At 37.7% G+C, this 21,474-nt stretch overlaps 1 protein-coding gene across 1 annotated transcript in view; it reads left to right on the top strand.

The window, feature by feature from the left end:
- Window positions 1–21,474, top strand: part of LOC123294510 — a 279,274-nt gene that overhangs the window by 230,445 nt on the left and 27,355 nt on the right. Inside the window, 37 exon segments of the mRNA XM_044875560.1 lie at window positions 96–395; window positions 474–806; window positions 886–2,475; window positions 2,540–3,496; window positions 3,575–3,889; window positions 3,953–4,564; window positions 5,266–5,277; window positions 7,499–7,828; window positions 7,938–8,252; window positions 8,334–8,672; window positions 8,753–9,061; window positions 9,179–9,484; window positions 9,574–10,218; window positions 10,328–10,642; window positions 10,724–11,062; window positions 11,143–11,445; window positions 11,569–11,874; window positions 11,964–12,608; window positions 12,718–13,032; window positions 13,114–13,487; window positions 13,547–13,835; window positions 13,959–14,264; window positions 14,354–14,998; window positions 15,120–15,422; window positions 15,504–15,842; window positions 15,923–16,225; window positions 16,349–16,654; window positions 16,744–17,388; window positions 17,498–17,812; window positions 17,894–18,232; window positions 18,313–18,615; window positions 18,739–19,044; window positions 19,125–19,804; window positions 19,902–20,202; window positions 20,284–20,622; window positions 20,703–21,011; window positions 21,129–21,434. Of these exon segments, the coding sequence (XP_044731495.1) occupies window positions 96–395; window positions 474–806; window positions 886–2,475; window positions 2,540–3,496; window positions 3,575–3,889; window positions 3,953–4,564; window positions 5,266–5,277; window positions 7,499–7,828; window positions 7,938–8,252; window positions 8,334–8,672; window positions 8,753–9,061; window positions 9,179–9,484; window positions 9,574–10,218; window positions 10,328–10,642; window positions 10,724–11,062; window positions 11,143–11,445; window positions 11,569–11,874; window positions 11,964–12,608; window positions 12,718–13,032; window positions 13,114–13,487; window positions 13,547–13,835; window positions 13,959–14,264; window positions 14,354–14,998; window positions 15,120–15,422; window positions 15,504–15,842; window positions 15,923–16,225; window positions 16,349–16,654; window positions 16,744–17,388; window positions 17,498–17,812; window positions 17,894–18,232; window positions 18,313–18,615; window positions 18,739–19,044; window positions 19,125–19,804; window positions 19,902–20,202; window positions 20,284–20,622; window positions 20,703–21,011; window positions 21,129–21,434 (15,294 nt within the window).

The raw sequence follows: 21,474 nt of genomic DNA, 5'->3' as shown, positions 1-21,474 counted from the left end.
TCAATTTTCTACTTTTATTGTATATTTTTCTATCTTTCTACATTTTTATATAAATACTCTTTTAGTTACAACACTTCCTCCTCAAGATTTTGGAGATCCTTGTGTACCAACTCCTTGTGGGCCTAATTCACAATGCCGAGCTATTGGGTCTCAACCTGCATGTTCATGTTTGTCAAATTATATTGGTGCTCCACCAAATTGTAGACCTGAGTGTACTTTGAATGCAGAATGTTCCAATAATTTAGCATGCCAAAATGAAAGGTGCATTGATCCTTGCCCAGGTTCATGTGGAATCAATGCACAATGTGTAGTAATTAATCACAATGTTGTTTGTACTTGCATACAAGGATTCATTGGTGATCCTTTATCGCAATGTAATCTAGCTCCTATAGCAAGTAAGATTATGTGTACAATTATTTAATTTTAGATATTAGATAAGAAAATGACACAAACTAATAGCAACCATTTTATAGCAACGGAACGGTCTCCCGCTACTCCATGTGTCCCATCACCTTGTGGACCAAACGCAGAATGCAGAGAACGAAATGGTGCTGGAGCATGTGTATGTTCTCCAGGGTTCTTTGGAGATCCTTATGATAGCAATCAAGGTTGTCGTCGTGAATGCGAAGAAAATAAAGATTGCAATGCTCTATTAGCTTGTATTGGCTATAAGTGTATCGATCCATGTGCAGGAACATGTGGAACATATGCATTATGTAGTGTAGAAAATCATATTCCAATATGCTCATGTCCAACAGGTTTTACTGGAGATCCATTTGTTCAATGTAGAGAAATACCTGTTACAGGTACAACATATAATCATTTTTAAATTTAAAGTAAATTATATTTACAACATTTACTTATATATCATTTACCTCATTACAGAACCACCAAGGCAGCCAATTAATCCATGTGATCCATCGCCGTGTGGACCAAATAGCAAATGCCGAGTATTAAACGAACAAGCAATTTGTTCATGCAAAGAAAATTATATAGGTACTCCACCACAATGTCGACCTGAATGTGTTGTCAGCACAGAGTGTAGCTCGAACAAGGCTTGTATAAATCAAAAATGTAACGATCCATGTCCAAATACCTGCGGAATTGGAGCTCAATGCAGTGTACGAAATCACAATCCAATATGTGCTTGCATGGCAGGTTATACAGGAGATCCTTTCGTACGTTGCTCACAAATACCTGAAATACCCACAAGCACAGAACGTGCACCATCATGCTCACCATCACCGTGTGGACCTAACTCTCAATGTCAAATGATTGGAGGAAATCCGGCATGTACATGTCTAGTCGATTACATTGGAACCCCTCCAAATTGTAGACCTGAATGTACATTGAGTTCAGAATGTTCAAGCCAACAAGCATGTATTAGATTGAAATGTAGAGATCCTTGTCCTGGTTCTTGTGGTTATAACGCAAATTGTCATGTATTAAACCATATACCAGTTTGTACTTGTAATGAAGGATATACTGGAGATCCATTTACTCAATGTAGCGCTATTCCACCAAGTACACAGGCACCAGTATACACAGATCCTTGTGATCCATCGCCTTGCGGCTCAAACGCTGTTTGTAATAATGGAGTATGTACATGCTTACCAGAATATAATGGAAATCCTTATGAATCATGTCGTCCAGAATGTGTTGTAAATCCAGAATGCTCACGTGACAAGGCGTGTTTACGTAATAAATGTTTAGATCCTTGTCCTGGAACATGCGGTCAAAATGCAGAATGTGATGTCATCAATCATATTCCAGTATGCTCCTGTCCAAAGGGCTATACCGGTGATCCATTTACACTTTGTAGGGTAATTGAACAAATTCCACAGAGTAAACGTGATCCATGTAATCCTTCCCCATGTGGACCAAATAGTCAATGTAGAAGTGTTGACGATCATGCAGTATGTTCATGTGTAGATGGATTTTTGGGAGTTCCACCTTCATGCAAACCTGAATGCATCGTTAGCAGCGAGTGCTTACCTACACAAGCTTGTGTTAATAAGAAATGTATTGATCCATGCGCTGGATCATGTGGTTTCGGAGCAAGATGTGAAGTAATCAATCATAGTCCAATTTGTAGTTGCTCAGAAGGACAAACAGGAGATCCATTCCAAAGTTGCTACGATGTACCAATTACGCCACCACCACCGAAACACGAACCTCAAGATCCATGTGTACCATCCCCGTGTGGCCCGAACTCGATATGCCGGAATATAGGAGATAGTCCATCTTGTAGATGTTTGGAAAGTTACATAGGTGAACCACCAAATTGTAGACCTGAGTGTGTTATTAATCCTGACTGCCCTAGTAATCAAGCTTGCATAAACAATAAATGTCGAGACCCATGTCCAGGTTCCTGTGGTGCAAATGCAGAATGTAAGGTCATTAGCCATGCAGTTATATGTACGTGCCCAACAGGCTATAATGGCGATCCATTCACACAATGTATCATACAACCACGTAAGTTTTTAAGTTTAAAAATGTCTTTTGTTTATATTTTTACAAAATTTTATTTTTTTTAAAGAAATTCCACCTAATCCTTGTGAACCATCTCCATGTGGGGCTAACGCAGAATGCAAACAAAGAAATGGAGCCGGATCATGCTCTTGCATTGATGAGTATGTAGGAAATCCTTACGAAGGTTGTAGACCAGAATGTGTTTTAAGTTCAGATTGCCCAACACACCAAGCGTGTATAAGAAATAAATGCCAAGACCCATGTCCTGGAGTATGCGGTAGCCAAGCACAGTGTCAAGTTGTTAATCACATTCCAACTTGCACATGTTTATCTGGATATGAAGGAAATCCATTCATTGAATGTCATATTCGACCACCAATTCAAGTAACAGAAGCTACAGTTGCAGATCCATGCAGTCCTTCGCCTTGTGGTCCAAACAGTATTTGTCAAACTGTAAACGATCAAGCAGTTTGTACATGCCAAAGAGAATATACAGGATCTCCTCCAAATTGTAGACCAGAATGTGTTATAAATGATGAATGTCCTAAAAATAGAGCATGCCATAAATTTAAATGTAGAAATCCATGTTCTGGAACTTGCGGAATAGAAGCACGATGTGAGGTTATAAATCACAATCCAATATGTAGCTGTCCTCAAGGAACAACGGGTGATCCATTTATCCGTTGTTACGAAATGGTAGTAGAAAAACCAAAACCTCAGCAACCTATTAATCCATGTATTCCTTCACCATGTGGACAAAATTCTGAATGTCGTGTAATTGGAAACCAGGCGTCTTGCTCATGTCGCCCCAATTATATTGGATCACCACCATCTTGCCGACCAGAATGCGTTGTTAACACAGACTGTTCACCCACGCAAGCATGTATAAATGAAAAGTGTAAGGATCCATGTGTGGGATCTTGTGGATTCAACACAGAATGTAGAGTCCAAAATCATATACCGATTTGTTCATGTGTAGAAGGATTTGAAGGTGATCCATTTGCGCAATGCTCTAAGAAACAAGGTAAGTAATAGTTTTTTAAATAATATATTTTCATTAATTATTTGCAAGGTTTTTCTCAAACTGATTGTGGTTTTTTAGAACCAATCCGCCCACCAACACATCAAGATCCTTGTTCACCGTCGCCTTGTGGTTCAAATGCTTTATGCGATAATGGTGCATGTTCTTGTCAACCAAACTATTTCGGCGATCCATATAGAGGATGTAGACCCGAATGTGTTACCAATAGTGAATGTTCTCCAAATAAATCTTGTATTAACTTGCGGTGTGTTGATCCTTGTATTGGAACTTGTGGCCAAGCAGCCCTATGCAATGTTAACAATCATATTCCAACTTGTAGTTGCCCACCAGGCACATCTGGCGATCCATTCACGGCATGTAGACCATTCAAAATAGGTAACTGTTCATTAGATTAATTAAAATTCAAATGTATGTAATAACACCAACGAAAAATTTCAGAAACACCGAAAGATCCATGCAGCCCATCACCTTGCGGACCAAACAGTATATGTCGAATTACAAATGGAATTGCAGTTTGTTCTTGTCAAACTGGATTCATTGGTAGCGCACCGACGTGTAGAGCAGAATGTATAGTCAGTGCTGATTGCCCAATGACATTAGCTTGCTTGGGAAATAAATGCAAAGACCCATGTCCTGGAACTTGTGGACCAAATGCAAAATGTCGTGTTGTAAACCACAATCCCATTTGCAGTTGTTCCAATGGATATACTGGTGATCCATTTACAAGATGCTATGAAATACCAAAACAACAAACACCACCCACAAATGTGAATCCTTGTGTACCTTCACCTTGTGGACCAAATTCACAATGTCAAGTTAGAGGTGAAAGTCCGGCTTGTACATGTTTATCGAATTACATTGGTGTTCCACCAAATTGTAGACCAGAGTGTACTATAAATCCAGAGTGTAATAGTAATCTCGCGTGTATGAACCAAAAGTGTGCCGATCCATGTCCAGGTTCTTGTGGCCCTAATGCCCAGTGTGTTGTAGTGAATCATAATGCAGTGTGTTCTTGTGTTGTGGGTTATTCTGGCGATCCATTTAGTGGATGTTTCGAAATTAAAGGTAAGAAATTGCATTTTTTTAATTTTATTTATAATTGTACACTAATCTCTATATAACTGGATAGAGGATCCCATGTTTTGAAATTCTTTTAAATTTAAGTATAAACTAGCGCCTCCAAAAAAGAGGATAGAACTAAAAAAAATGAAAAGAAGCAAGCGCATATTTGACAACATTGTACTTCTTATTAAATCGATTTTGGGACGCTGGGAATGCTTCAATATTAAACCCGTCTATCCACCTATATAGAGATCAGTGTAACTGCACCACTAATGGGAGAACAAGCAAGCCTATTAACTTTTTTGCAAGCATACACAGAATTTAAGTAGGGAATATTAAATAATAGAGGCGTAGCTAATGCCATATCAAAGGTATTAATTATACAATCATAAGTGAGCTTAATAAATGAATGTATAATCCAGAGAATTGGTAAATCAGCAAAGCATAACACCTTTTAGGAAAAAAAAAACCAAGAATGAAGGAGAGTCTTTTAATGAGTTACCAGCAAATAAGATTTTTGATGAAAATTACTGATTTTTACTTTAGAATCATTGAGAATTGCTGAATATGTTGATTTCTCAGACCAAATAAAGATTTCAGAACTTTCTGTAATCTGAAAATGTGTTTAAAACTTTTTGGGCCACTAAATCCCTTCTCGTTTATATTTTAAACAAGATAAGCAAATGGAGGCCGCAAAACGAGTTATTAGTTGTTTTAAAATAATGTTTAAAACCAGAATTTCAATTCAATTAAAATGTGCTTATCAACATTGTCAATAGAAAAAGCAACTCGAAAAACTTTTTACTACTTCAAGTATAGGTGCTATAATAAAAAACGTTTATAGAAAAAGAGAAAGTTTCCATTTCATTAATAGAATGTCTTGTTTATACGAGTTTTTTTTATTTCATTTCCCATAAAGATTTTCCATGAAATCTGGATATCTCATAAAGCTAGTAGCTACGCCCCTGTTTTTTAGCCATGCATTTTGCTAGGTATTTCAGTTGAAATTTTAACCCTTACGTTGTTATAATTTGCTTATTGAATCACAAACTTTAAATAAAGATATTTTTAGCAATTTGTTTTAACTGTGAAAGTCTGTATGCGGATAATTTGCTTAGAAGAAAAAGGAAGAGGAAAGTTTGCACAAACTATTTTAATTGAATTTATATAATTCAATTATTTAATCTATTATTCGTATTTAAATTATTAACCTTCAGTAAATTATAATTTGCTTATTGAACAATTTTGCAATCTTTAAATTAATTTTAAGTTATTTGAATTTAAATAATTTGCTTTAGTTAAAAAACTGCAGGATAATTGAGTATCAGGAAAGATAGCGCAACTCATAACTTAAAATAATTCTGGTTCAAGTTATTATAACAATTCATTTTAAGTTTTTCCTAGCATAAATGTTATATTTGATTTGCTACAAAAATAATACAAATATTCGCTTGCATACCACCTCCCCCCTCCCGAATTAGTATGTTAGTTAGTAGTAAGGTTTATAATAAATTTTAAATATGAATCTAATTAGTTTTGATTTCAAAAATTGCTATATGCATTTTTAATTAAATATAATATCTCTAACCCCTAAATTAAACACCTAATGCATATAGAAATAATTTGAAATTTTTAAAATAATATATTTTAACAAAATATATATATAAAATTCTGCAGATAAGTCATTTAAACGAAATTGTATTAAAATGTTTATATAAAAGTCGTTTAAAATAATATAATATTAGCGATCAAGTATAATATTAGTATATTAGTGACACATAATTAGTATATTAGTTCATATTTAAAATTTAAATAATTTTTTTTTTTTTAACACATTATTGTAATTTTGGGAAAAAAATGCGTACAACAAATTAATTTTAATTTTGGCTTTATTCAATTGATCTTACTGAATTTTTCTTAAAAAATTCGATTTTAGAAAAATAAAAGCATTGTATCAAATAATTTATAACTGTTTTTTCCACAACTTACAATAATGGAAGCATAATTTAATATGTTAATTTTATAAACTAACTTATGGGAGCTTGAAAAAGGTAAGTCCACGTTCCCCAACGTTGGTGCTGAATTGCTGACTAAACATCTTAACTTATACCACCTTAACAAATGCGCTTAAATCAAAGGTTACCCTTCAAAAAATGACCCCACGTATTAATACTATACTTTCATAATAAAATTTTAAAAGTCAAGCTTATAAGAGCCTAGGGAAAAAATTAAGTGCTTGAAACGAAATTGACAGAGAGTGTCTATAAAAGTTCACACAAAGTTATAATTGAGATAAAATAATTTTTACCAAATGGAACGACAAATATTACGAAATAACAATAATTTTCATTTTAATATTTGAACCGTTTAACTTAACACTAGTCTTTTCAGTTTCGTTCAAACACAAAGAGGTAGCTTTGAATTGAACAGTAGTGAAACAATTTCTATATACATACTAACAATTAAGCTTTAAGAATAAAGAAAATATATAAGAGCCTAGGGAAAAAATATATAATACAAACTTATAAAATGTTTGAATGCGTACTAACTAAGAGCTTACATAAACAACAAAAGAAATCCTTGAGGGCCTAAATAAAATCCTCAATATAAAATAACAACCCAAAAGTAATACGAGCATTCCTGAAAAATAAAAATAACTTCTATCTTACGAAATGATAATGAGCATTGCAGATTACGTAAAAATAAATAAAAATCCTAGAAGAAACAAACATTACGGAACGTAAGCATTAGAAATCAAATCTCAATATGGAAAACAAAATAACAAAAAAAACTCCTTCCAGAAATCCACTCCAAACGCTTTTTTATTTAAAGAACAGCTTCGCCAAAAATAAAATCCCAGCTTCAAAGTAGCACCTGCAAAAGAATTTTAGCCTAATTTTAAAGTCTTTGGTTTTTAACCAGATTCTCCAGTTATACAAGAGAGACCAACGCCTTGTGTACCTTCTCCATGTGGAGCAAATGCTATATGCCGTGAACAAAATGGCGCCGGATCTTGTACTTGTATGGCAGACCATATTGGCAACCCGTATGAGGGTTGTAGGCCAGAATGCGTCCTTAATTCAGATTGTCCATCAAATCGTGCATGTATCAGACAAAAATGCCAAGATCCTTGTCCAGGAACATGTGGACAAAATGCAGATTGCCAAGTAGTCAATCATTTACCATCATGTACATGTCGTCAAGGATATACGGGAGATCCTTTCCGTTATTGCAATATTCAACCACCACAATGTAAGAACTATTTCTTAAATCTGATAGTTGTCATTTTTTGGCAATTATTATTATAAATGGAATATACTCATAATCAAATTTTAAAACCCTGCTCAATTATTATTAACAGCTATTGAACCAGAGCGTGGTAATCCATGTGTACCAACGCCGTGTGGACCCAATAGTCAATGTAGAGAAATTAATAACCAAGCAGTATGCTCATGTTTACCAACATTTATTGGCTCACCACCAGGATGTCGACCTGAATGTACTGTCAGTGCGGAATGTCCCTTAAGTCAAGCTTGTATGAATCAAAAATGTGTTGACCCATGTCCAGGCCCTTGCGGTTTGAATGCACAATGCCATGTTATAAATCACAGTCCAATATGCTCATGTAAATCAGGCCATACTGGTGATGCATTCAGCAGATGTTTCCCAATACCACGTAAGAAACTTATATTCAATTTTCCTAAAAATGTACACTTTTTTCTGGTATCAAAAATTTTTCTTTCTTCTTAAAACATAGCACCGTCTCCACCTCCGGCTGCACCAATATACACAAATCCATGTTTGCCATCGCCATGCGGTCCATATTCTGAGTGTCGTGATATCGGTGGCACACCGTCATGCTCTTGTTTAAGCAATTATATTGGAAGTCCACCAAATTGTCGTCCAGAGTGCACAATAAATCCTGAATGTGCAAGTAATCAAGCATGTATTCGTGAAAAATGTCGTGACCCATGCCCTGGATCTTGTGGTGCAAATGCTCAATGCAGTGTTATTAATCATACACCTGTTTGTACATGCCCTGAAGGATATACTGGTGATCCATTCAGTAATTGTTATCCGAAACCGCCACCTCCACGTAAGATTGAAATATAATAAATAACTTTGCCTCTAGTCTTGCATAATGTAAAAATTTTTGTAAATTTTTCAATATTACAGCTGAAGCAATTGAGGTAGACCCTTGCAATCCATCACCTTGCGGTGCAAATGCACAATGTGATAATGGTGTTTGTACATGCTTACCGGAATATCAAGGTGATCCATATTCTGGATGTAGACCTGAATGTGTTCTTAGTTCGGATTGCCCACGTGATAAAGCTTGTATACGAAATAAATGTACAAATCCATGCCCTGGCACTTGTGGACAAAATGCACTATGTGATGTGGTTAATCATATTCCAATGTGCAGTTGCCCACCAGGTCAAACGGGCAATGCATTTGTACAATGTCGACCAGTACCTGGTACGTGTAATATTTATGCTTTAAAATTAGTAAACTTTTTCAATTTGCAAATTGAAATTCAATAACGAAATAAAATGAAACAACTTAAACCTTAAAATAATATAATAAAATATATAATTTTAGCACCCGAAATAAAACACCCTTGTAATCCAAGTCCATGTGGACCAAACAGTCAATGTCGCGAAATTAATGGACAAGCTGTTTGTTCTTGTGTACCGGGATATATTGGTAGTCCACCAACATGTCGACCAGAGTGCGTTGTTAGTTCTGAATGTGCTGCTAATGAGGCATGTAGCAATCAAAAATGTCGCGATCCATGTCCTGGTACATGTGGCATTGGTGCTAGATGCGAAGTTGTATATCACAATCCAATTTGTAGTTGCCCACCAAGATATACTGGGGATCCATTTATACGATGCTCGCCAATACGTAAGCTATTTTTTTCATTCAATGAATAATTCTCCAACTCAACTTCTTTCATTAACGAATACTTCTTTCCACCATCACAGCTGAACAAGCACCCGTGGAAATACCAACAAACCCATGCCAGCCATCACCATGTGGTCCTAATGCTCAGTGTCAAGTTTCTGGTGATTCGCCATCTTGCTCATGCCTACCAGAATTTATTGGTGCACCACCAAATTGTAGACCGGAATGTGTCAGTAACGGAGAATGTTCTAGTCAATTAGCATGTATTAATCAAAAATGTCGAGACCCATGCCCCGGCTCTTGTGGTGCAAATGCTGAATGTCGTGTAGTTAGTCATACACCAAATTGTATTTGTTTACCTGGCTATTATGGGGACCCATTCACTGTTTGTAATGTTCAAGAAATACAATCATTGCCACAAGAAAGACCAACACCTTGTGTACCTTCTCCATGTGGAGCAAATGCTATATGCCGTGAACAAAATGGCGCCGGATCTTGTACTTGTATGGCAGACCATATTGGCAACCCGTATGAGGGTTGTAGGCCAGAATGCGTCCTTAATTCAGATTGTCCATCAAATCGTGCATGTATCAGACAAAAATGTCAAGATCCTTGTCCAGGAACATGTGGACAAAATGCAGATTGCCAAGTAGTCAATCATTTACCATCATGTACATGTCGTCAAGGATATACGGGAGATCCTTTCCGTTATTGCAATATTCAACCACCACAATGTAAGAACTATTTCTTAAATCTGATAGTTGTCATTTTTTGGCAATTATTATTATAAATGGAATATACTCATAATCAAATTTTAAAACCCTGCTCAATTATTATTAACAGCTATTGAACCAGAGCGTGGTAATCCATGTGTACCAACGCCGTGTGGACCCAATAGTCAATGTAGAGAAATTAATAACCAAGCAGTATGCTCATGTTTACCAACATTTATTGGCTCACCACCAGGATGTCGACCTGAATGTACTGTCAGTGCGGAATGTCCCTTAAGTCAAGCTTGTATGAATCAAAAATGTGTTGACCCATGTCCAGGCCCTTGCGGTTTGAATGCACAATGCCATGTTATAAATCACAGTCCAATATGCTCATGTAAATCAGGCCATACTGGTGATGCATTCAGCAGATGTTTCCCAATACCACGTAAGAAACTTATATTCAATTTTCCTAAAAATGTACACTTTTTTCTGGTATCAACAATTTTTCTTTCTTCTTAAAACATAGCACCGTCTCCACCTCCGGCTGCACCAATATACACAAATCCATGTTTGCCATCGCCATGCGGTCCATATTCTGAGTGTCGTGATATCGGTGGCACACCGTCATGCTCTTGTTTAAGCAATTATATTGGAAGTCCACCAAATTGTCGTCCAGAGTGCACAATAAATCCTGAATGTGCAAGTAATCAAGCATGTATTCGTGAAAAATGTCGTGACCCATGCCCTGGATCTTGTGGTGCAAATGCTCAATGCAGTGTTATTAATCATACACCTGTTTGTACATGCCCTGAAGGATATACTGGTGATCCATTCAGTAATTGTTATCCGAAACCGCCACCTCCACGTAAGATTGAAATATAATAAATAACTTTGCCTCTAGTCTTGCATAATGTAAAAATTTTTGTAAATTTTTCAATATTACAGCCGAAGCAATTGAGGTAGACCCTTGCAATCCATCACCTTGCGGTGCAAATGCACAATGTGATAATGGTGTTTGTACATGCTTACCGGAATATCAAGGTGATCCATATTCTGGATGTAGACCTGAATGTGTTCTTAGTTCGGATTGCCCACGTGATAAAGCTTGTATACGAAATAAATGTACAAATCCATGCCCTGGCACTTGTGGACAAAATGCACTATGTGATGTGGTTAATCATATTCCAATGTGCAGTTGCCCACCAGGTCAAACGGGCAATGCATTTGTACAATGTCGACCAGTACCTGGTACGTGTAATATTTATGCTTTAAAATTAGTAAACTTTTTCAATTTGCAAATTGAAATTCAATAACGAAATAAAATGAAACAACTTAAACCTTAAAATAATATAATAAAATATATAATTTTAGCACCCGAAATAAAACACCCTTGTAATCCAAGTCCATGTGGACCAAACAGTCAATGTCGCGAAATTAATGGACAAGCTGTTTGTTCTTGTGTACCGGGATATATTGGTAGTCCACCAACATGTCGACCAGAGTGCGTTGTTAGTTCTGAATGTGCTGCTAATGAGGCATGTAGCAATCAAAAATGTCGCGATCCATGTCCTGGTACATGTGGCATTGGTGCTAGATGCGAAGTTGTATATCACAATCCAATTTGTAGTTGCCCACCAAGATATACTGGGGATCCATTTATACGATGCTCGCCAATACGTAAGCTATTTTTTTCATTCAATGAATAATTCTCCAACTCAACTTCTTTCATTAACGAATACTTCTTTCCACCATCACAGCTGAACAAGCACCCGTGGAAATACCAACAAACCCATGCCAGCCATCACCATGTGGTCCTAATGCTCAGTGTCAAGTTTCTGGTGATTCGCCATCTTGCTCATGCCTACCAGAATTTATTGGTGCACCACCAAATTGTAGACCGGAATGTGTCAGTAACGGAGAATGTTCTAGTCAATTAGCATGTATTAATCAAAAATGTCGAGACCCATGCCCCGGCTCTTGTGGTGCAAATGCTGAATGTCGTGTAGTTAGTCATACACCAAATTGTATTTGTTTACCTGGCTATTATGGGGACCCATTCACTGTTTGTAATGTTCAAGAAATACAATCATTGCCACAAGAAAGACCAACACCTTGTGTACCTTCTCCATGTGGAGCAAATGCTATATGCCGTGAACAAAATGGCGCCGGATCTTGTACTTGTATGGCAGACCATATTGGCAACCCGTATGAGGGTTGTAGGCCAGAATGCGTCCTTAATTCAGATTGTCCATCAAATCGTGCATGTATCAGACAAAAATGTCAAGATCCTTGTCCAGGAACATGTGGACAAAATGCAGATTGCCAAGTAGTCAATCATTTACCATCATGTACATGTCGTCAAGGATATACGGGAGATCCTTTCCGTTATTGCAATATTCAACCACCACAATGTAAGAACTATTTCTTAAATCTGATAGTTGTCATTTTTTGGCAATTATTATTATAAATGGAATATACTCATAATCAAATTTTAAAACCCTGCTCAATTATTATTAACAGCTATTGAACCAGAGCGTGGTAATCCATGTGTACCAACGCCGTGTGGACCCAATAGTCAATGTAGAGAAATTAATAACCAAGCAGTATGCTCATGTTTACCAACATTTATTGGCTCACCACCAGGATGTCGACCTGAATGTACTGTCAGTGCGGAATGTCCCTTAAGTCAAGCTTGTATGAATCAAAAATGTGTTGACCCATGTCCAGGCCCTTGCGGTTTGAATGCACAATGCCATGTTATAAATCACAGTCCAATATGCTCATGTAAATCAGGCCATACTGGTGATGCATTCAGCAGATGTTTCCCAATACCACGTAAGAAACTTATATTCAATTTTCCTAAAAATGTACACTTTTTTCTGGTATCAAAAATTTTTCTTTCTTCTTAAAACATAGCACCGTCTCCACCTCCGGCTGCACCAATATACACAAATCCATGTTTGCCATCGCCATGCGGTCCATATTCTGAGTGTCGTGATATCGGTGGCACACCGTCATGCTCTTGTTTAAGCAATTATATTGGAAGTCCACCAAATTGTCGTCCAGAGTGCACAATAAATCCTGAATGTGCAAGTAATCAAGCATGTATTCGTGAAAAATGTCGTGACCCATGCCCTGGATCTTGTGGTGCAAATGCTCAATGCAGTGTTATTAATCATACACCTGTTTGTACATGCCCTGAAGGATATACTGGTGATCCATTCAGTAATTGTTATCCGAAACCGCCACCTCCACGTAAGATTGAAATATAATAAATAACTTTGCCTCTAGTCTTGCATAATGTAAAAATTTTTGTAAATTTTTCAATATTACAGCTGAAGCAATTGAGGTAGACCCTTGCAATCCATCACCTTGCGGTGCAAATGCACAATGTGATAATGGTGTTTGTACATGCTTACCGGAATATCAAGGTGATCCATATTCTGGATGTAGACCTGAATGTGTTCTTAGTTCGGATTGCCCACGTGATAAAGCTTGTATACGAAATAAATGTACAAATCCATGCCCTGGCACTTGTGGACAAAATGCACTATGTGATGTGGTTAATCATATTCCAATGTGCAGTTGCCCACCAGGTCAAACGGGCAATGCATTTGTACAATGTCGACCAGTACCTGGTACGTGTAATATTTATGCTTTAAAATTAGTAAACTTTTTCAATTTGCAAATTGAAATTCAATAACGAAATAAAATGAAACAACTTAAACCTTAAAATAATATAATAAAATATATAATTTTAGCACCCGAAATAAAACACCCTTGTAATCCAAGTCCATGTGGACCAAACAGTCAATGTCGCGAAATTAATGGACAAGCTGTTTGTTCTTGTGTACCGGGATATATTGGTAGTCCACCAACATGTCGACCAGAGTGCGTTGTTAGTTCTGAATGTGCTGCTAATGAGGCATGTAGCAATCAAAAATGTCGCGATCCATGTCCTGGTACATGTGGCATTGGTGCTAGATGCGAAGTTGTATATCACAATCCAATTTGTAGTTGCCCACCAAGATATACTGGGGATCCATTTATACGATGCTCGCCAATACGTAAGCTATTTTTTTCATTCAATGAATAATTCTCCAACTCAACTTCTTTCATTAACGAATACTTCTTTCCACCATCACAGCTGAACAAGCACCCGTGGAAATACCAACAAACCCATGCCAGCCATCACCATGTGGTCCTAATGCTCAGTGTCAAGTTTCTGGTGATTCGCCATCTTGCTCATGCCTACCAGAATTTATTGGTGCACCACCAAATTGTAGACCGGAATGTGTCAGTAACGGAGAATGTTCTAGTCAATTAGCATGTATTAATCAAAAATGTCGAGACCCATGCCCCGGCTCTTGTGGTGCAAATGCTGAATGTCGTGTAGTTAGTCATACACCAAATTGTATTTGTTTACCTGGCTATTATGGGGACCCATTCACTGTTTGTAATGTTCAAGAAATACAATCATTGCCACAAGAAAGACCAACACCTTGTGTACCTTCTCCATGTGGAGCAAATGCTATATGCCGTGAACAAAATGGCGCCGGATCTTGTACTTGTATGGCAGACCATATTGGCAACCCGTATGAGGGTTGTAGGCCAGAATGCGTCCTTAATTCAGATTGTCCATCAAATCGTGCATGTATCAGACAAAAATGTCAAGATCCTTGTCCAGGAACATGTGGACAAAATGCAGATTGCCAAGTAGTCAATCATTTACCATCATGTACATGTCGTCAAGGATATACGGGAGATCCTTTCCGTTATTGCAATATTCAACCACCACAATGTAAGAACTATTTCTTAAATCTGATAGTTGTCATTTTTTGGCAATTATTATTATAAATGGAATATACTCATAATCAAATTTTAAAACCCTGCTCAATTATTATTAACAGCTATTGAACCAGAGCGTGGTAATCCATGTGTACCAACGCCGTGTGGACCCAATAGTCAATGTAGAGAAATTAATAACCAAGCAGTATGCTCATGTTTACCAACATTTATTGGCTCACCACCAGGATGTCGACCTGAATGTACTGTCAGTGCGGAATGTCCCTTAAGTCAAGCTTGTATGAATCAAAAATGTGTTGACCCATGTCCAGGCCCTTGCGGTTTGAATGCACAATGCCATGTTATAAATCACAGTCCAATATGCTCATGTAAATCAGGCCATACTGGTGATGCATTCAGCAGATGTTTCCCAATACCACGTAAGAAACTTATATTCAATTTTCCTAAAAATGTACACTTTTTTCTGGTATCAAAAATTTTTCTTTCTTCTTAAAACATAGCACCGTCTCCACCTCCGGCTGCACCAATATACACAAATCCATGTTTGCCATCGCCATGCGGTCCATATTCTGAGTGTCGTGATATCGGTGGCACACCGTCATGCTCTTGTTTAAGCAATTATATTGGAAGTCCACCAAATTGTCGTCCAGAGTGCACAATAAATCCTGAATGTGCAAGTAATCAAGCATGTATTCGTGAAAAATGTCGTGACCCATGCCCTGGATCTTGTGGTGCAAATGCTCAATGCAGTGTTATTAATCATACACCTGTTTGTACATGCCCTGAAGGATATACTGGTGATCCATTCAGTAATTGTTATCCGAAACCGCCACCTCCACGTAAGATTGAAATATAATAAATAACTTTGCCTCTAGTCTTGCATAATGTAAAAATTTTTGTAAATTTTTCAATATTACAGCTGAAGCAATTGAGGTAGACCCTTGCAATCCATCACCTTGCGGTGCAAATGCACAATGTGATAATGGTGTTTGTACATGCTTACCGGAATATCAAGGTGATCCATATTCTGGATGTAGACCTGAATGTGTTCTTAGTTCGGATTGCCCACGTGATAAAGCTTGTATACGAAATAAATGTACAAATCCATGCCCTGGCACTTGTGGACAAAATGCACTATGTGATGTGGTTAATCATATTCCAATGTGCAGTTGCCCACCAGGTCAAACGGGCAATGCATTTGTACAATGTCGACCAGTACCTGGTACGTGTAATATTTATGCTTTAAAATTAGTAAACTTTTTCAATTTGCAAATTGAAATTCAATAACGAAATAAAATGAAACAACTTAAACCTTAAAATAATATAATAAAATATATAATTTTAGCACCCGAAATAAAACACCCTTGCAATCCAAGTCCATGTGGACCAAACAGTCAATGTCGCGAAATTAATGGACAAGCTGTTTGTTCTTGTGTACCGGGATATATTGGTAGTCCACCAACATGTCGACCAGAGTGCGTTGTTAGTTCTGAATGTGCTGCTAATGAGGCATGTAGCAATCAAAAATGTCGCGATCCATGTCCTGGTACATGTGGCATTGGTGCTAGATGCGAAGTTGTATATCACAATCCAATTTGTAGTTGCCCACCAAGATATACTGGGGATCCATTTATACGATGCTCGCCAATACGTAAGCTATTTTTTTCATTCAATGAATAATTCTCCAACTCAACTTCTTTCATTAACGAATACTTCTTTCCACCATCACAGCTGAACAAGCACCCGTGGAAATACCAACAAACCCATGCCAGCCATCACCATGTGGTCCTAATGCTCAGTGTCAAGTTTCTGGTGATTCGCCATCTTGCTCATGCCTACCAGAATTTATTGGTGCACCACCAAATTGTAGACCGGAATGTGTCAGTAACGGAGAATGTTCTAGTCAATTAGCATGTATTAATCAAAAATGTCGAGACCCATGCCCCGGCTCTTGTGGTGCAAATGCTGAATGTCGTGTAGTTAGTCATACACCAAATTGTATTTGTTTACCTGGCTATTATGGGGACCCATTCACTGTTTGTAATGTTCAAGAAATACAATCATTGCCACAAGAAAGACCAACACCTTGTGTACCTTCTCCATGTGGAGCAAATGCTATATGCCGTGAACAAAATGGCGCCGGATCTTGTACTTGTATGGCAGACCATATTGGCAACCCGTATGAGGGTTGTAGGCCAGAATGCGTCCTTAATTCAGATTGTCCATCAAATCGTGCATGTATCAGACAAAAATGTCAAGATCCTTGTCCAGGAACATGTGGACAAAATGCAGATTGCCAAGTAGTCAATCATTTACCATCATGTACATGTCGTCAAGGATATACGGGAGATCCTTTCCGTTATTGCAATATTCAACCACCACAATGTAAGAACTATTTCTTAAATCTGATAGTTGTCATTTTTTGGCAATTATTATTATAAATGGAATATACTCATAATCAAATTTTAAAACCCTGCTCAATTATTATTAACAGCTATTGAACCAGAGCGTGGTAATCCATGTGTACCAACGCCGTGTGGACCCAATAGTCAATGTAGAGAAATTAATAACCAAGCAGTATGCTCATGTTTACCAACATTTATTGGCTCACCACCAGGATGTCGACCTGAATGTACTGTCAGTGCGGAATGTCCCTTAAGTCAAGCTTGTATGAATCAAAAATGTGTTGACCCATGTCCAGGCCCTTGCGGTTTGAATGCACAATGCCATGTTATAAATCACAGTCCAATATGCTCATGTAAATCAGGCCATACTGGTGATGCATTCAGCAGATGTTTCCCAATACCACGTAAGAAACTTATATTCAATTTTCCTAAAAATGTACACTTTTTTCTGGTATCAACAATTTTTCTTTCTTCTTAAAACATAGCACCGTCTCCACCTCCGGCTGCACCAATATACACAAATCCATGTTTGCCATCGCCATGCGGTCCATATTCTGAGTGTCGTGATATCGGTGGCACACCGTCATGCTCTTGTTTAAGCAATTATATTGGAAGTCCTCCAAATTGTCGTCCAGAGTGCACAATAAATCCTGAATGTGCAAGTAATCAAGCATGTATTCGTGAAAAATGTCGTGACCCATGCCCTGGATCTTGTGGTGCAAATGCTCAATGCAGTGTTATTAATCATACACCTGTTTGTACATGCCCTGAAGGATATACTGGTGATCCATTCAGTAATTGTTATCCGAAACCGCCACCTCCACGTAAGATTGAAATATAATAAATAACTTTGCCTCTAGTCTTGCATAATGTAAAAATTTTTGTAAATTTTTCAATATTACAGCTGAAGCAATTGAGGTAGACCCTTGCAATCCATCACCTTGCGGTGCAAATGCACAATGTGATAATGGTGTTTGTACATGCTTACCGGAATATCAAGGTGATCCATATTCTGGATGTAGACCTGAATGTGTTCTTAGTTCGGATTGCCCACGTGATAAAGCTTGTATACGAAATAAATGTACAAATCCATGCCCTGGCACTTGTGGACAAAATGCACTATGTGATGTGGTTAATCATATTCCAATGTGCAGTTGCCCACCAGGTCAAACGGGCAATGCATTTGTACAATGTCGACCAGTACCTGGTACGTGTAATATTTATGCTTTAAAATTAGTAAACTTTTTCAATTTGCAAATTGAAATTCAATAACGAAATAAAATGAAACAACTTAAACCTTAAAATAATATAATAAAATATATAATTTTAGCACCCGAAATAAAACACCCTTGCAATCCAAGTCCATGTGGACCAAACAGTCAATGTCGCGAAATTAATGGACAAGCTGTTTGTTCTTGTGTACCGGGATATATTGGTAGTCCACCAACATGTCGACCAGAGTGCGTTGTTAGTTCTGAATGTGCTGCTAATGAGGCATGTAGCAATCAAAAATGTCGCGATCCATGTCCTGGTACATGTGGCATTGGTGCTAGATGCGAAGTTGTATATCACAATCCAATTTGTAGTTGCCCACCAAGATATACTGGGGATCCATTTATACGATGCTCGCCAATACGTAAGCTATTTTTTTCATTCAATGAATAATTCTCCAACTCAACTTCTTTCATTAACGAATACTTCTTTCCACCATCACAGCTGAACAAGCACCCGTGGAAATACCAACAAACCCATGCCAGCCATCACCATGTGGTCCTAATGCTCAGTGTCAAGTTTCTGGTGATTCGCCATCTTGCTCATGCCTACCAGAATTTATTGGTGCACCACCAAATTGTAGACCGGAATGTGTCAGTAACGGAGAATGTTCTAGTCAATTAGCATGTATTAATCAAAAATGTCGAGACCCATGCCCCGGCTCTTGTGGTGCAAATGCTGAATGTCGTGTAGTTAGTCATACACCAAATTGTATTTGTTTACCTGGCTATTATGGGGACCCATTCACTGTTTGTAATGTTCAAGAAATACAATCATTACCACAAGAAAGACCAACACCTTGTGTACCTTCTCCATGTGGAGCAAATGCTATATGCCGTGAACAAAATGGCGCCGGATCTTGTACTTGTATGGCAGACCATATTGGCAACCCGTATGAGGGTTGTAGGCCAGAATGCGTCCTTAATTCAGATTGTCCATCAAATCGTGCATGTATCAGACAAAAATGTCAAGATCCTTGTCCAGGAACATGTGGACAAAATGCAGATTGCCAAGTAGTCAATCATTTACCATCATGTACATGTCGTCAAGGATATACGGGAGATCCTTTCCGTTATTGCAATATTCAACCACCACAATGTAAGAACTATTTCTTAAATCTGATAGTTGTCATTTTTTGGCAATTATTATTATAAATGGAATATACTCATAATCAAATTTTAAAACCCTGCTCAATTATTATTAACAGCTATTGAACCAGAGCGTGGTAATCCATGTGTACCAACGCCGTGTGGACCCAATAGTCAATGTAGAGAAATTAATAACCAAGCAGTATGCTCATGTTTACCAACATTTATTGGCTCACCACCAGGATGTCGACCTGAATGTACTGTCAGTGCGGAATGTCCCTTAAGTCAAGCTTGTATGAATCAAAAATGTGTTGACCCATGTCCAGGCCCTTGCGGTTTGAATGCACAATGCCATGTTATAAATCACAGTCCAATATGCTCATGTAAATCAGGCCATACTGGTGATGCATTCAGCAGATGTTTCCCAATACCACGTAAGAAACTTATATTCAATTTTCCTAAAAATGTACACTTTTTTCTGGTATCAACAATTTTTCTTTCTTCTTAAAACATAGCACCGTCTCCACCTCCGGCTGCACCAATATACACAAATCCATGTTTGCCATCGCCATGCGGTCCATATTCTGAGTGTCGTGATATCGGTGGCACACCGTCATGCTCTTGTTTAAGCAATTATATTGGAAGTCCTCCAAATTGTCGTCCAGAGTGCACAATAAATCCTGAATGTGCAAGTAATCAAGCATGTATTCGTGAAAAATGTCGTGACCCATGCCCTGGATCTTGTGGTGCAAATGCTCAATGCAGTGTTATTAATCATACACCTGTTTGTACATGCCCTGAAGGATATACTGGTGATCCATTCAGTAATTGTTATCCGAAACCGCCACCTCCACGTAAGATTGAAATATAATAAATAACTTTGCCTCTAGTCTTGCATAATGTAAAAATTTTTGTAAATTTTTCAATATTACAGCTGAAGCAATTGAGGTAGACCCTTGCAATCCATCACCTTGCGGTGCAAATGCACAATGTGATAATGGTGTTTGTACATGCTTACCGGAATATCAAGGTGATCCATATTCTGGATGTAGACCTGAATGTGTTCTTAGTTCGGATTGCCCACGTGATAAAGCTTGTATACGAAATAAATGTACAAATCCATGCCCTGGCACTTGTGGACAAAATGCACTATGTGATGTGGTTAATCATATTCCAATGTGCAGTTGCCCACCAGGTCAAACGGGCAATGCATTTGTACAATGTCGACCAGTACCTGGTACGTGTAATATTTATGCTTTAAAATTAGTAAACTTTTTCAATTTGCAAATTGAAATTCAATAACGAAATAAAATGAAACAACTTAAACCTTAAAATAATATAATAAAATATATAATTTTAGCACCCGAAATAAAACACCCTTGCAATCCAAGTCCATGTGGACCAAACAGTCAATGTCGCGAAATTAATGGACAAGCTGTTTGTTCTTGTGTACCGGGATATATTGGTAGTCCACCAACATGTCGACCAGAGTGCGTTGTTAGTTCTGAATGTGCTGCTAATGAGGCATGTAGCAATCAAAAATGTCGCGATCCATGTCCTGGTACATGTGGCATTGGTGCTAGATGCGAAGTTGTATATCACAATCCAATTTGTAGTTGCCCACCAAGATATACTGGGGATCCATTTATACGATGCTCGCCAATACGTAAGCTATTTTTTTCATTCAATGAATAATTCTCCAACTC

The sequence above is a fragment of the Chrysoperla carnea genome, chromosome 3 (genome assembly GCF_905475395.1).
Source record: "Chrysoperla carnea chromosome 3, inChrCarn1.1, whole genome shotgun sequence".
In the NCBI taxonomy this organism is placed as follows: Eukaryota; Metazoa; Arthropoda; class Insecta; order Neuroptera; family Chrysopidae; genus Chrysoperla; species Chrysoperla carnea.
The sequence above is the reverse complement of the archived record's forward strand: the minus strand, read 5'-3'. Positions and strand labels throughout refer to the sequence as shown.